Here is a 15,329-nt window from a genome sequence, read left to right on the forward strand (position 1 = left end):
ATTTGGGACTGGATGTCATAAGGACAGGTATGAGGCCCCTTGAATACTCGAACTTGAGTGATGTTCTCTAATGTAAGAAACCAGGAACAGAGACATTACTCCTCCCTTTTTGGAGACTGTCCCTGACCAGTCTGTGGTCACCCAGACTCCTAGGGACACCCCTCAGGACAACTTCAGAATTAACCTCCTGCTATGATTCACTCTTTGTCTAATTCCCCAGATGACTACCACATAAAGAGTTTGCCTCTGATAAACAGGCTATTGAAAGAAGCTATTATTTTTAAAACTAAGAAATTAACATCAATAAGAATAAGCAGGAGATAGAAAAACAGAGAGAAAGCATACCAAAATGAGTCTAGAAATAGTGTGGCTAAGACATGAGAAGGAGCAGAAAGAGTGAAAAGGCTGACACTATTATGGAACAAAAGTTTCCTTCAGGTCCCTGTGAGTTAACTATCACCATCATATTGATGTGTAACAAAGTATCACAAAGTCTCAGTGACATAGAATGAGTGTTTATTGCTTGCATATCTGGGGTTATCTTGCAGTTCTGCTGGTCTTGCCCAAGGTGCTCACAAGTTATCTGGTGATGGGCTGGCTGTCAGCTGATCTAGAATGACCTTGCATGCTTCGGCTAGGGCCACTTGGATTGCACCACATGTCACTTATTTTCCAGCAGGCCAGCTTAGCATGTTCTTTTCCTGGCCAAGGGGAAGGCAAGAGAAAGCAAACTCAATTGCACAAGTGCTCTACAAGACTCGGCAGTAGAAGAAACAGGTGCTGTGAGCAAGAGAAGATCCTGCATGGATACATTATTCTACATGAGCTGAGGCCTTCAGATACCTTGGTGAGGAGGCTGGAAGGAAGACTGAAGCCAATCTTACCTTGATCTTAAAGGCAGAGAAACCCCAGTTGACACCTAGTCTATTTGTTTTCTGTTGCTGTAAGATTACCATGAATTTAGGAGTTTAAACAACACAAACATATTATCTCACAGTTTTTCAGGTCAAAAGTCTGGTTGGCTCCACTAGTTTCTCTGTTCTGGTTTCACAAGGTCAAAATCAAAGTGTCACCTAGCTGGGTTCTAGGATGCTCTAGGAAAAATCTGCTTCCAAGATGTTGGCAGAATCCATTTCCTTGTGGTTGCAGGATTGAGGTCCCACATCCTTGCTGTCTGTCAGCTGGAGTTCATTCTGCATCTGGGGCCACCCACATTCCTTGGCCTCTTCATCTTCGAAGTCAGCAATAGACAGTTGAGTTCTGCTCATACTTTGAATCTCTGACCTCATCTCAGCTACCTTCAGCCAGAGAAAATCCTCTGCTTAATTGGGCCCATCTGGATGATCCAGGATAATCTCTCTATTTTAAGGTCCCTAATCCTAACCACATCTGAAAAATCCCCTTTGTCATGAAACATGACATATTCACAAATCCCAGAGATTAGGGTGTGGACAATTTGGAGGGCTGGTGGCCTACTAAACCTGGAATCACATGGATCACAACCAATCCTTTCCCATGAATAGCCTACCACAGATTCAATAGTCGTAACCCCAGAATGCCTGGCCCCATTTGTACATTTTATCAATTATCAGCCTGTGTTTACCGTGTGCTCTCATTTGGGTTTAAAGATATTATGAAGGAGGTTAAGAAGTATGAGCTTCCAATCATAAAATAAATAGGTCATGGGGATGTAATGTACAGCATGGTGACTATAGTCAATAATACTGTATTGTATATTTGAAAGTTGCTAAGACAGCAAATCTTAGAAGTTCTCATCACAAGGAAAACATTTTTGGTAAATTTGTATGGTCACAAACAGTAACTAGACTTACTGTGATGATCACTTTGCAGTGTACACCAATATCAACTCATTATGTTGTACCTTGGAAACTAAAACAAAGTTATATGTCAATTATATCTCAATAAAAATGTATTATGACTATAACCAGAGAGCATCTGTTCACTTCATGATCACTCTTTCTTCTCACTGCCGGGGGAAAAATGTACTGAGGCTTCCAAACATGAGACGTGCATCATCGGCATGCTTCTGAATTCCTTTGTGTGTCCATGGCATCGTCTGTAACCAAGGAGGTGAAAGACATATATACTGAAAACTATAAAACATCATTGAAAGAAAGTGAAGAAGACATCAAGCCATGGGAAAGATATTCTGTGCTCATGAATTGGAAGAATAAACATAGTTGAAATGTCTATATTACCTAAAGCAATCTACAGATGTAATGCAATCCCAACCAGAAACCAAATGACATTTTTCACAGAAATAGAACAAAGAACCATAAAATTTATGTGGGACAACTAAAGATACCCCTCAATAGCCAAAACAATCATGAGAAAAAAATACAAAGCTGGAGGCATCACACTCCCTGAAATTTAAATATACTACCAAGATAAAGTAATCTAAACGTTTTGGTACTGGCAGGAAAATGGACACACAGATCAATGGAACAGAATTGAGAGCCCAGAAATAAAACCACACACCCATGGAAAGCAAATCTTTGACAAAGGAGCCAAGGACAAACAGTAGATGATAAAGGAAAGTCTCTTCAATAAGTGGTGTTGGGCAAACTGGACAGCCACATGCCAAAGAATGAAAGTAGATGATTATTTTACACCATACACAAAAATTAACTCATGATGAATTTAACACTTGAATGCAAGACCTGAACCCATAACCTCCTAGAAGAAAACATAGGCAGTATGCTTTTTGACTTCAACCTTAGAGGTATCTTTTTGAACACAATGTCTTCTCACTCAAAGGAAGCAAATTTAAAAAAATAAGCAAAAGGGACCATATAAAACCAAAAAAGCTTCTGCAAAGCAAAGCAAGCCATCAACAAAACAAAAAGACGTCCACAAACTGGGATAAAATATTTGTGAATCATATATCTGTTAAGGGGTTACTTTCCAAAATTTATAAAGAACAGATACGACTCCACAACAAAAAAATAAACATCCAGAACAGAAAATGGGTGGAGGATATGAACAGATATTCTTCCAAAGAAGATATACAGATGGCTAACAGGCATATGAAAAGATGTCCAACATAGCTAATTACTGGGGAAATACAAATGCAAACTAAAATGAAATATAACTTCACACCCATCAGAATGGCTGTTATTAAAAAGACAAAAGATATGCGTTGGAGAGGATGTGGAGAAAAGGGAACCCTCATACACTGCTGGTGGGAATGCAAACGGGTGCAGCCACTATGGAAAATACTATGGAGATTACTCAAAAAGTTAAAGATAGAAATACTTTATGATCCAGCTATTCCACTTCTGGATATTTATCCAAAGACCATGGAAACACTAATTCAAAATATCTATGCACCATTATGTTCATAGAAGCATTATTCACAATGGCCAATATTTGGAAACACAGCAAGAGCCCATCAAAGGAAGAATGGATAAAGAAGATTTGGTATATATAGACTCAATGGACTACTACTCAGTCATAAAAAAAGACAAAGTTGTGCCATTTGTGACAAAATGGATGGCTCTTGAGGGTATTATGCAAAGCAAAGTAAATGAGACAGAGAAAGACAAATACTGTATGAATTCACTCATATGTGGAAGATAAACAAACATGAAAAGGAGAGGAGATTCTGGTACGAGGGTAGGTAAGGCGGCAGAGGGAAGGTGAAAGGGGTAAAGGGACATATGTGTATGGTGACAGACGGAAGCCAGACATTTGGTGGTGAACTTGATGCAGTCTATACAGAAGCTGAAATATAAGGTACACCTGAAATTTACACAATGTTATAAACCAATGTGACCTCAATAATTTTTTTTAAATTACGTACTCTGATTTATTATGTTTTTCTGTAGTGATTGATAATGTCTGTGTCCTCTCTAAGAAGACTATTCCAATGACATAAAGATGTTATTTTATAATTTTTCTAGAATCTTTATGATATTCACTTTGATATTTATGACTAACTCAAATCAAATGAACTCTTATATTTGGGATGAGGCTATGGTCAGCGTTCATTATTCCATACTATAACTCTGTGATCCGTCAAAGGAAGAACAACGACTATCTCAAGGCAAAAAAATGTTTTGACCAATAATTCAACACCTCTTTCTTATTTTAAAACATTTCCTAAAGAAATTAGGAATAAAACGGAAGTTTCTTACCCTGCGATTAGATAGTAAACAAACAAACTGAAAACTAAGTCTTCACACTAAATCACTGTTCAGGGTTCTGTGTTTGAATTTCTCCATTGCAAACAGGGCTAAAGAAACACGACGCATTCAGGGAAGCAGCATCTTGGAAATCGTTGTGAGTCTAGTGTCCTTGGTGCTGCGAGGCGCACAGAGATCACAAGAGTTACCCCACACGCAGGGAAGACCAAGTCTGCCACAGCTCTCACAGTAAATAACTATAAGACAATTTCCTCTGCACTCTCGTTTCACAGAGCTTCATCATTAAGGACATTCTTGAATTCAAACGCTTCAGAATCTCCATGTAGCTCCATTTGTCCTGGATGTCTGGCTCAATCCAAGGATGATCGTTTTCTCAAAGTTGGGAAGATTGAATGTTTAAAGAAACAGTAATCGCATAATATACAACCATTGCTTTGAGGAGTGTACATAGATTACACTAATAAGGAATAAAAAATGGCGATAACAATCATACATATGTTCTTTGTTCAGTATTTTTATCCTTAAATTTTAGATTAAAAATATGCACACAGGTGGTTAAAGTGTTAGGTTTGGAAATTTGTTTGTAAATTATTATACTAAAAACAAATTGTCACCCATCTCAGTGTGATCAAAATTTATCTAGCACATGATGTGAGAGCCTGTCCTGAAGGAAGAGGGACACGGTTAGGACAGGAGGACAAGAAAGACCCAAAGAGGAGGGGACACTGTAGTCCAGAGTTAAGTGTCCTCTTTGCACAAGAGACCTGCTTGTGCTTTTGTAGAGGCTGCAGAGAGGAGAGGTAAGGGAGGAGGCAGGGGAAGAAATGAGGGTCATTGGAGAGAGATCTTGAATGTGGCACTAAATATATTTACTTCATCTTGATGAGAAGGGAATCTATGGCAGATTTTTCAGCAGAGCGATGCCTTTATCAGACATATGTGTTTGCAGTATCCTTCTGAATACAGTGTAAAGAATGAAATATCGTGGACAAAATGTGGATTTTGTCCTCAGTGTGGATAAGACCACACTGAGGGGCTCTGCATGGCCAGGTGAGCAGGGGTGGGCACCTGCACTCAGGCACCTGGAACCGTGCAGAGAGGTGTGAGGTCCAGGGGGAGGTTGTGGACACAGCATCCAGGACTTCAGTCTCCATATGGCAGGGGAGGTGAGGGGTTCTTGGCAATCAGGAATAGGCTCCAGATTCCCAGGGTGATACCTGTCCAGGGTGGTGTCAGCCACATGATGACGTTCCCCTGTGACTCTGTTCACTGTGTGTTTCCCACACCAGGATCCAAGCTCCAAGTGAACAGAATTTTACCACTGTTCTGTCACTGTGTATCTATAGAGCCCAGAAAACTGCCTGGCACAGAAGACAGACACAACACATGCTTGTTGAATGAATATCTGAATTATTCTGAATGTGAAACCCGGAAGAGGTGCAGATCTGAAACTAAGATAATGATTTCTGCTTCTTGGACATTTTGAGTTTGAGATCTGAGCTGATTTGAGAGGAGATGCTAAGTAATAACCTTGATCTTACTGTCTGTAGAACAGGAGAGACAGTGCTTCAGCCCTGGGGAAGGTGACAAGTGAGACGGACTGGATTCCACGGGCTCCTGCAGCGAAAGTGGAGGGTGATGAGCCTGCAGGTGCTGAATAAAGAGCCCTCAGGGAGCAGGTGGATGGGGGAGCAGATTCCGAGCACAGGAGACAAGATTCGTGAACAAACAAACCACAGACTATGGGCAAGCTGGGTGACTGTTGGATAACATTTCACTTAACAACATATGATAGCCATTCTTCAACACATGCTAAATATAGAGCTCATGATCCAGCAAAAGATCAATGAAATTCTAGTATTCAACTTTTTTAACACAAAATCTTACAAAGGACCCTAGGGGGAAAACTCGGGAAGAAAGTATGATGGGTTGGTAAGTTCTGTGTCCATACATGAGATGATTGTGAACAGGGAGAAATGCATGAAGGAAGCCAACAAATGGGGGGCTAAGACTTTCTCTGCTGGGTTGGACTTTATTCTAATACAAGATGGCGTGATGGGAGCTGCACAGCTCAAATAGGAGGATTCATTGTGCTTTGATTTGTCACTTAGCTCAACAAGTAAATTGGCTAAAACGTTGGAGAGTAAACACAGAGAAATTTATGTGAGAGTCCTTGGAATCATTGCCTTATTACACATGATGGAACACTACAGATGTATGCATATTCGAAAGTACGTGCAAATAAAGGACTGTGAGACTTACAGCATAATCTCTGGAGGTACTAACAACTTAAATTGTCATTTCTGTACATTCTTGACTCTTCCATAGAAAGAGACCCCTTCTGGGAATAAGATAACCACAGTAATCACACACAATGTATAGGAATCACATTTCTGGGATTCGGACCATGGATGTGTGTAGAGAGACAGTGACCTGGTGAGCTGCAGAAGCTGCTGGGCTCTCAGGGCTTTGGGCCATGGGGAAGGGTGTGCCCTGTGACCAGGAGGAGGCGCTGTGGGACAGCACTGTGGTCCCTACACAGGAGCTCCCCAGACTCTGTCAGTCCCTAACACTCAAGCTCCCAGCTTAAATGCCCCATCACCATGTGTGGCTGTGTTTTGGGTTCCCTCTCCCAGCCTGAGCTGACTCAGCCTTCCTCCATTTCTGCATCCCCAGGATCTTAAGCTACACTCACCTGAACCCTGAGCCGTGGCTTCAGTGTGGGCAGCTCTGCCATACACTGGTTCCAGCAGGAGACAGTGAACCCTCTCTCGTTTCTCCTGGGATTTAGATCAGACTCAGATAAGCACCCGGGCTTGGGGATCCCCAGCCACTTCTCTGGATCCAAAGGTACCTCGGCCAATGCAGGGCTGCTGCTCATCTCTGGGCTCCAGTGTGAGAATGAGGCCAGTTATTACTGTGCAACCCGGCAGAGTTATGCTTCTTCCAGTGACACACAGATGGGGAAGTGGGACCAAACCCCGGCCTGCTCGGAGCCCCAGATTATTACTTTTTAAAAGTATCAAATTTCATGTACACTCAGTATACATGGAGGTAACTTCTGGTTCATAGTACTCTCCTCTCAGTTTCCCATTCAGTGTTTCTGTAGCCTCAGGAAAATAGAAAAGTAAAAAGAAATAAACAAAAAAGAACACCCACAGAAAAATGAAAATATGTCTGGTGATGCATATGTGATAATGTCAGAACTTTTGGAGGTATATACATATATTACACTCAATATATATGAATTTTATATAAATATGTATATATATATATTTACATATATATGCTGTTCTCTTGAAAGAAGGGCAATCAGCCTTCCCTCTCTCCCTTCTTGGGTCGTGTACATGGACAATCCAGTATGTGGACAGTCCTCCACAGCACGGACCCTGCTCTGGGAGGGATTGGAGCAGAGCCCTTCCCTCCCTCCCAGGCTCCTGTGCGAAGGGCTGGGCGAGGCTCACTGTGCCCCAGGGTTGAGGCACTAAGATATGAGTGCTGCATGAGGATGCAACCTCTGAGAAATCCCAGGCACAGAGACCTCTGAAACCCTCACCATCTGCCTGAGGCTTCAGTCATAGTGTCAGGTGATGGTGGGTAGGCCTGGGAGCCATGTTGGGGCTCAGGCCAGTAAACCTCTCTGTGGGGCTTGAGAGGGTAAAGGGGAGGTGCCACCATTGCTAGAAAATGCTGATTCTGCCCCAGAGAGCTCTGATGAAGTAGACCCCATAGATGTGAATTTCCTACTGCTGAGACCACTCAAGACTCCCATAACTGGGTCTTCCTGAGCCCACAGGTACAAACTTGTGTCCCCCTCTCCTTTTATACCCCATAGGAGCTTTCCAACTATCTAGGGTGTGGGGTGGGGCTGTGCGACATCAGGAGCAAGGTACTCCCCAATATGTGCATGTGTAACTCCCCCTGTGAAGGTCTTGGTGAACCCAGATCTCAATGTCACCTCCTCCTGCAGACAGAGCAATAGAGACATTGGGGGTCACCATGGGAGTGCCAAGAGTAGAACCCCTATGTTTGTGACCTGGGACAGCAGGGAGGGACCTTTGAGGGGTCCCAGCCTGATTCTCCAGATCCAGGTTTGTTAACAGAAACTCTTTGACCAGCTCTGGTTTGCAACCTGCAGATCAGGCTGATTATCATTTTTGCAGAGCTGAACACAACTCCAATGCCACAAAGAGCCCCTGTTCCATGGGGAATCGTTATTAAATCTGCTCTCCATTCTCCTGTCTGACCCCACACTCCTCTGTCCCTGCCTGTGACAAACACCAGACCAGGTTTTGACTTCTGGTGTCACTTATGCTACTAAACCAGAGGGCTTCATGCTTGTGACTCAGTCTATCTTTATGGGGTCAGTGAAAATTTCTCCCTTGGAGACATGTGTCTCCCCATGCAAACAGAATTTCTTTGTTCCCAGAAGCAAAATAGCCCCCACAGTTACTGGGTGGGGTTTAGAGGGTAAAACGCAGCATGTGGGACCCGCGAGAACCAGGTGACCCTCAGCTTAGCCCCCTGGATGTCCACAGTACCAGCCTGGGCGCGGCAGATAATTCCCTGAGCTCTGAAACCTGAAAGAAGCTGTATTCCTCTTTCAGCTGATTTGAGAGCTTTGTGGCTCTCCTGAATCCCAAGGTGCTGGCAACAACTCTTCACTGAGCATCTCTGAACATTCCCATTACCAAGGAAGATACACAAATTGCAAATAAACATGTGAAAGGATGCTCAACATGAGATCACTGGGGTATTACAAATTTAAACAATGAGAGATGAGCAGACTCCTGTTAGAATGGCTACAGCTCAACACAGTCAAATATTAGATGCTGCCCGGGATGTGGGCTGCAGGACCATCATTCACACTGTGGGAATGCAAAACGCCACAGCCTCTCCTGAAGACAGTTTCGTATTTCTTACAAATCTGAACAACCTCTTACGTGATAAAATATGGAAATCATTCTCCTAGGTATTTATCTAAATGAGTAACTTGTGTTGACACAAGAATATGCACACGAATGTTTACAGCTGCTTTATTCATGATTGTCAAAACTTGAAACCAACCAGTATGTCCTTCAACAGGTGGGTGGATAAACAAACACAGATACAGCTATACAACGGTATATGATTCAGCAATAACATAATGAGGTATTGGGCATAAAAAGACATGGAGGGACCTTACATACAGATGCCTGAGTGAAAGAAGCCAATCTGGGATGCCTGGAACTGTGAGACATGCAGGATGGGGAGGGCAGGGGCACCAAGTACCAGCATCAGCCCAGGTCGCAATGTCTTCTGCATCCACCAGAGGGCACTGGTGCTCGCCTCAGCTGTGAGCTCCTCTCTCCCCAGCCTCTGGCAGGTGTTTCTGTGTAATCCTCAGGGTGAAGCCCTCCCCTCCCCTACACTTCCTTTTCAATCGAGGCAGGTTGGCTAAGGTTGAAGGAGAGCTGTGCACAGGTTCCAGAAAGGGGAGTGTTTTCATGGAGACCTCCCACCCTGAGAATCAGGGAGACATTGAGAAGGGTTTGTGGGCTCAGGCCTAGCTGTGGGGCTAAGGAAGACTCTGGGGGCATCTCTGCCGTGGCCTGGGCTCTGCTTCTCCTCACTCTCCTTCCTCATTGTACAGCTGTCTGCCTGTAGTGAATTCTATTCTGGGAGGGCACCTGGATGTCATCTTGGATGATAAACTCTCCCTCCTTCTTGAGGACAGTCTGTCGTTTCCTCACCTATCTCTGTGTTGCTTCCTCCTTGCAGGGTGTTGGGCTGAGGCTGTGCTGACTCAGCCTTGCTCGGTGTCAGAGTCCCTGGGGCAGAAGGCCACCATCTCCTGCACCCGCAGCAGTGGCGAGATTGGAGACAAATATGAGCATTGGTGCCCACAGCACCCAGGCAGTGCACCCACCACCATGATGTACAAGGATGACCAAAGACCCCCCAGGGTTCTTGATCAGTTCTCTGGCCCCGTTGACAGCTCCTCCCATGCTGCCTGCCTGGCCATCTCTGGGCTGCAGACTGAGGATGAGGCCGACTAGGACTATCACTCTTGTCATGACAGCGGCTATAAGAGCACAGTAATTCGGACTCTTGCGAAAGTGAGACGAAAACTCCTCAGAGTCTACTCATCCTACGTCTGCCCTCAACATGTCCCCACCAGGGACGGTTGTGCTTCTTGTCCACGGCTGGAATGTTCATGTTGAGATTGTATGTTTATGAGTCCCTCTATTTTCGTTCCAAAGATTTTCCCCCCATATTGTGATGACTCATTTTCTATCTCTTTGCAATCACGTCATGAATGTCATTTGGTTCAAACAGGTTTCTGAACCTCAGCACTACTGACCATGTGGCTGGATCATGCCTTGTGCAGGGGGCTGTTCTGTGCATGTAGAATGTTTACCAACATTCTCTGGACTCAAGACATCAGATAACAGGAGCACCCTACTGTCCAAGTCATGACACATACAAACACCTCCAAACATTTCCAAATATCCCCTGGGGTGGGGGTACATAACCCCAGTTTGAGAACTACTGCTTTAAAAGCACATATTCTCAGCTATTAGGAGGCCTATGCGATGAGTCCTGTTCCCACCATTCTGCTGGAGAGAAGGCTGGATGGGTCACTCTCTGTGCTTCCGCTTTCCCATCTGTTAGACAAAACAGGTGCACAGACTCAAGTGGGGTCAGAGAACCTGTGACCCAATCACACAGAATCTCCTCTCAACCAGAATGTGGAGCACAATTTTTGTCCAAATTTGGTTTCCAAATAATATGGTAAATTTTTATGCAATGCATCTGAAATACAGCAGACACATCTTCATTTGCTCTCTTAGGGAGTATTTCTCAACCATAGGATACAAAGATGAATAAAAACCATGACAGAGTCACGTGCTCTTGGAGTTTGCATTGTAGTGTGGGTCCAAGACCACAGACGGAGCAGCAGGTGGATGGTGGCGCCATTCTGAGGACAGAAGACGACCCCCAGGAGCAAATAAACTGCCAAGTGCACCTTACTTGTTTGAATGTCTGCTCACATCTCAGTCAACTGAGTCTATAAGGTGTTCAATTGTCACATGATACTAAATACTAAGCTCAAAACCCACCATATGATGGATGGAATTTAATACTGAATTCCTCAACCCCAAATCCACAAAGGACCCTGCTAGAAAAGCTCATGAAGGAAGAATGAGGGGTTTGAAATCTCAGTGTCCAAAGACCCGATCCTGCCCTGGGGAGAGTGCATGAAGGGGACACATAGATGATGGTCTAACGACGAACACACCGGTCTGGACTTTCTTCTACTCAAATGTGTCATCCATGAACCTCACGGCTCAGAAACACAGGATGCCTTGCTCTTCCTTCATTTTCTCAATCAGTACAACAAGCAGATTAGCTCACCATTCAGGAGCTTACAACATAAATCCTTTGTGTGAGAGTAGCTGGACTCCATTGTTTTAATGAACAAGAGCATTTGAACAGTAACAATGCATGCACATGCTAAAGCATAGAGCAATGATGTGATATATTGTTTGGCATGTGTTTTCATGTTTAGTGAGGTATTAAGATGAGGGATAGAGAAGGGTGGGAGATCAAAGAAGATGAGTCCTATTGATGATGGTTGAGGTTGGATGATGGGTGGAAGTGGTTCTTTGAAATATTCTGTATAGTTTGTGCATCTTCAAAATTGTCCACTATATATATACATATTTTGTCCACAATAATTGTCCACAATATATATACATATATATATATATATATATATATAAAGTATTTTTCTTATTTGTAATGATATGGGTATGTGCAGCTGTTAACAGACCCTCAGAGTTGCCAAAATGTGTATTTTCACCCTGATCTCAAGTTTAAGCCCATCTAGTCCTGACAGACACAGGAGGAGTTGGCTTTGACACTATGAAAAGAAGAGGAATTCAGGGTTTTGAAGTTTCAAGGAAGTAAGGGAGGCTGGAGGTCTGAGAACAAGGAGAGGGGCCGTGAGGTGCCGTGGAGGGGGCAGGGACGAGACCACGAAGGCCCCTCAGGGAGCTGAGGAGTTGGGTTTCTGCAAACAGCAGCGAGGATCACTGAAGTGCATTAGGCAGGGGGCTGCTTTATCCCGAGCTGAGTGGGAAGGGTCCCTCTGAAGGCCTCGAGGAGAGAGATCCTGAGGGAAGGAGGGGTCCTGGTCATAGGTTAGTTACTAAGAGGCCCTGTGAGTCTAGAAGTTTGGGACCCCGTGCACAGATACAGAAGAGCTGGTTATGGCGACAGTGAGGAAATGGTGGTTCATGGATTCAGCTGCCCAGGCATTCCCCACATCAGCAAGAACTTTAAAATCTCTCATTTGTCTTGTCACTAAACTAAGATGAGTAGGAAAATACAGGTAGGATAAAGTTTGTATAAAATATAAACAAATTTTATGACACCTAAGACAAAATCCTGATAGGAAATATATGGCTTAAAAACACAGAGCTCAGTTCATAAAACAGAGAAGTATGTTTCACGTTCACTGGTAAAGGTAAAGCTCACCAAAGCCATTTTCTTCTACCTAACGTTAAATGAAAGCTAATCTCTGTCATAACTTAAAATGCATCGCATGACTTTTGAATTGTTTGTAGAATTGTCCCCTTTTGAATATGCCACTAACTTTATTCCTTGAAAATTCCCATTCTATTCCATTCCCCTAAACAGCCTCCACATGCCCTTCAAGCCAGATAACTGTCTCCTTGTCTGTGACACCTGCCCTGATGCACACCTGGGTCATTTATCTTTTTCAAGAATGTACGCTAAATAGTTATGTATGGATGTGTTTGCACATCCCATGGACCAGGATTCCTTCTGAGAGAAAGAAACTGTAGTAATCACACACACTATATCATAGTCACAGCATTTAGGAATCAGACAGGGATGTGTGACAAGAGACAGTGACCTGCTGAGCTGCAGAACCAGCGGGGCTCTCAGGGCTTTGGGTCATGGTGAGAAGTGTGCCCTGTGACCAGGAGGGGGCACTGTGGGACTGTCCTGTGGTTCCTACACAGCTGCTCAGTGAGGTTGATTCATGCTAAGGAGCCTGGACTGTGGGCTTGGCCCTGTGCTCACTGATGGGGACTCAGCAGCTGTGTCCTCTCTGGCCTGGCAGAGTCCCCAGAGCAGGGACCTTTGTGTTGTCTCAGCAGGTGCTTCCTCCCAGGGTTCTCCCAAGGGATGAAGCCAACCTCCAATCCTCCTCAGTGTGTGGTGTGAGCTGAGCTCCTGCACCAGGGCTCAGGGAGGGGCTGGGCAGTCACAGGATGGAAACCCATTTGCATGGACACTCCCTCCTGTGGCAGAGGGTGGAGAAGAAAAGAAGGCCTGGGGCAGCCCAGCCCCACTGTGGGGACCAGGGACTGTGTGCACCGTGGCCTGGACTCCTCTCCTCCTCGTGCTCCTCTCTCACTGCACAGGTAGGAGCAGGCCTTAGAGACACAGGGCATCCTTGAGCTTCTGTCCCTTCTTGCTTAAACTCCTGAGAAACCTTACCCGGATCTCTGACCCATCACCCATGAGTGTCTGTGTTTGTAGGGCCCCTTTCCCAGCCTGTGCTGACTCAGCTGCTCTCCCTCTCTGCATCTCCTGGAGCATCAGCCAGACTCACCTGCACCCTGAGAAGTGACGTCAGTTTTGGCAGCAAAGATACATTCTGGTACCAGCAGAAGCCAGGGAGCCCTCCCCAGCATCTCCTCTACTACCACACACACTCAGATAAGCACCAGGGCTCCAGGTCCCCAGCTGCTTCTCTGGATCCAAAGATGTCTCGGTCAACGCAGGGCTTCTGCTCATCTCTTGACTGCAGCCTGAGGACGAGGCTGACTACTCCTGTGCAATCTGGCACAGTGAGGCTTCTCACAGTGACACAGGCAGAAGGGAAATGTGACAAAATCCTCAGCCTGCTCAGGCACTTGGGATAAACTCTTCTGCAATTTAAAAGTAACTTGTATGTACACTAACTCTACCTGGAAGTAGCCCCTGGTTCACAGTGACAGTCTGCCCAGTTTTGCATTCAATATTTCTGATGTCTCAGGAAAACCAACACCAAAAGCAAACCAAACCAAATAAAACAAAAATCTCATGATTACACTGAAATTTTACCTGGTGGCTCATATATGATAAAATCAGAGTGTGTGTAGCTTGGCTGTTTGACTTGAAAGATGGGAAATCAACCTTTCCTAGATTTATTCTTGGTGTGCTCCCAGGGTCCATCCAGCAGGTGCACAGTCCTCCACAGCAGGGACTCTGCTCTGTGAGGGGTCAGAGGGAAGAACTCCCTCCCAGGCTCCTGTGCCCAGATCTGGCTGAGGCTCAGTGTGTTCAGGGTCAAGACACTAAGATGTAAGGTGCTGTTCTGAGAAACATCCCAGGAGGAATTCCAGACACAGAGCACGCCTGGCACACTTGCTGGTGCCTGGACCTACAGTTGTGATGTCTGGGAGAAGGGGAGTAAATGTTGAGCTTGACCAAGGAGAGTTGGGCAAAGTAGGTCCTGTGGATGTGACTTTCCTACAGGTGATCCCACTCAGGCCTCATGGGAACCACTGTGGGTGGGTGATGCTGAGCCTACAGGTACAGATTTGAGTTTTTCTCTCCTCTTATATCTCAGTGGACATTTCCAACTAGATAAGGTGTAGGAGAGGTTCAGTGGAATACGAGGGACCAGAAACTCCTCAATATGTGCATGAAGTAAATGCATCCTGTGAAGCTCTCTAGAAGGACCCAAATCATCTCTTGTAATGACAAAAACTGTAGGCTGTCATGGAAACCCAAAAAACCAGGGACTCCCAGTCAGAGTCCCTTAGTTTCTGACCTAGAATAGCAGTGATGGGCCTTCAGGGGTTCCAGACCAATCTTCAGATCCAGGTCACTCAACCTAACCTCCTCTATGAGCCTGACGATGAGGCTGATTGTCATTGTCAAACAGCTGCATACAACTTCCATGCCACTCCCAGTCCACGGGGAGTGAGATAAGGATCTGCCCTCCACTCCCCAGTCTCACCTAACTCTCCTCTGTCCCTGCCTGTGGTCAACACCAGCCCAGATTTGGGCTTCTGCTGTCAATTGAGCTACGAAAACCAGAGAGACTGATGCTTTTGAGTCACTCAATTTGTGAATGCAATAAAAATAACCCATTCTACT

At 44.8% G+C, this 15,329-nt stretch overlaps 1 long non-coding RNA gene and 1 gene segment (V, D, J or C); both read left to right on the forward strand.

The window, feature by feature from the left end:
* Positions 1-6,642: 6,642 nt before the first annotated feature.
* LOC123288234 (immunoglobulin lambda variable 6-57-like) lies at positions 6,643-10,204 on the forward strand. The segment is given in 3 exon segments: positions 6,643-6,680; positions 6,958-7,061; positions 9,927-10,204. Coding segments are annotated over 3 exon segments (420 nt in total).
* A 3,257-nt stretch (positions 10,205-13,461) lies between these two features.
* Positions 13,462-14,282, forward strand: LOC139046103 (uncharacterized). Its single transcript, XR_011505671.1, has 2 exons — positions 13,462-13,603; positions 13,722-14,282. It is a non-coding gene; the product is annotated as an uncharacterized lncRNA (long non-coding RNA).
* The last annotated feature ends 1,047 nt before the right edge of the window (positions 14,283-15,329 follow it).

This window comes from Equus asinus, chromosome 8 (assembly GCF_041296235.1).
Source record: "Equus asinus isolate D_3611 breed Donkey chromosome 8, EquAss-T2T_v2, whole genome shotgun sequence".
Classification (NCBI taxonomy): Eukaryota; Metazoa; Chordata; class Mammalia; order Perissodactyla; family Equidae; genus Equus; species Equus asinus.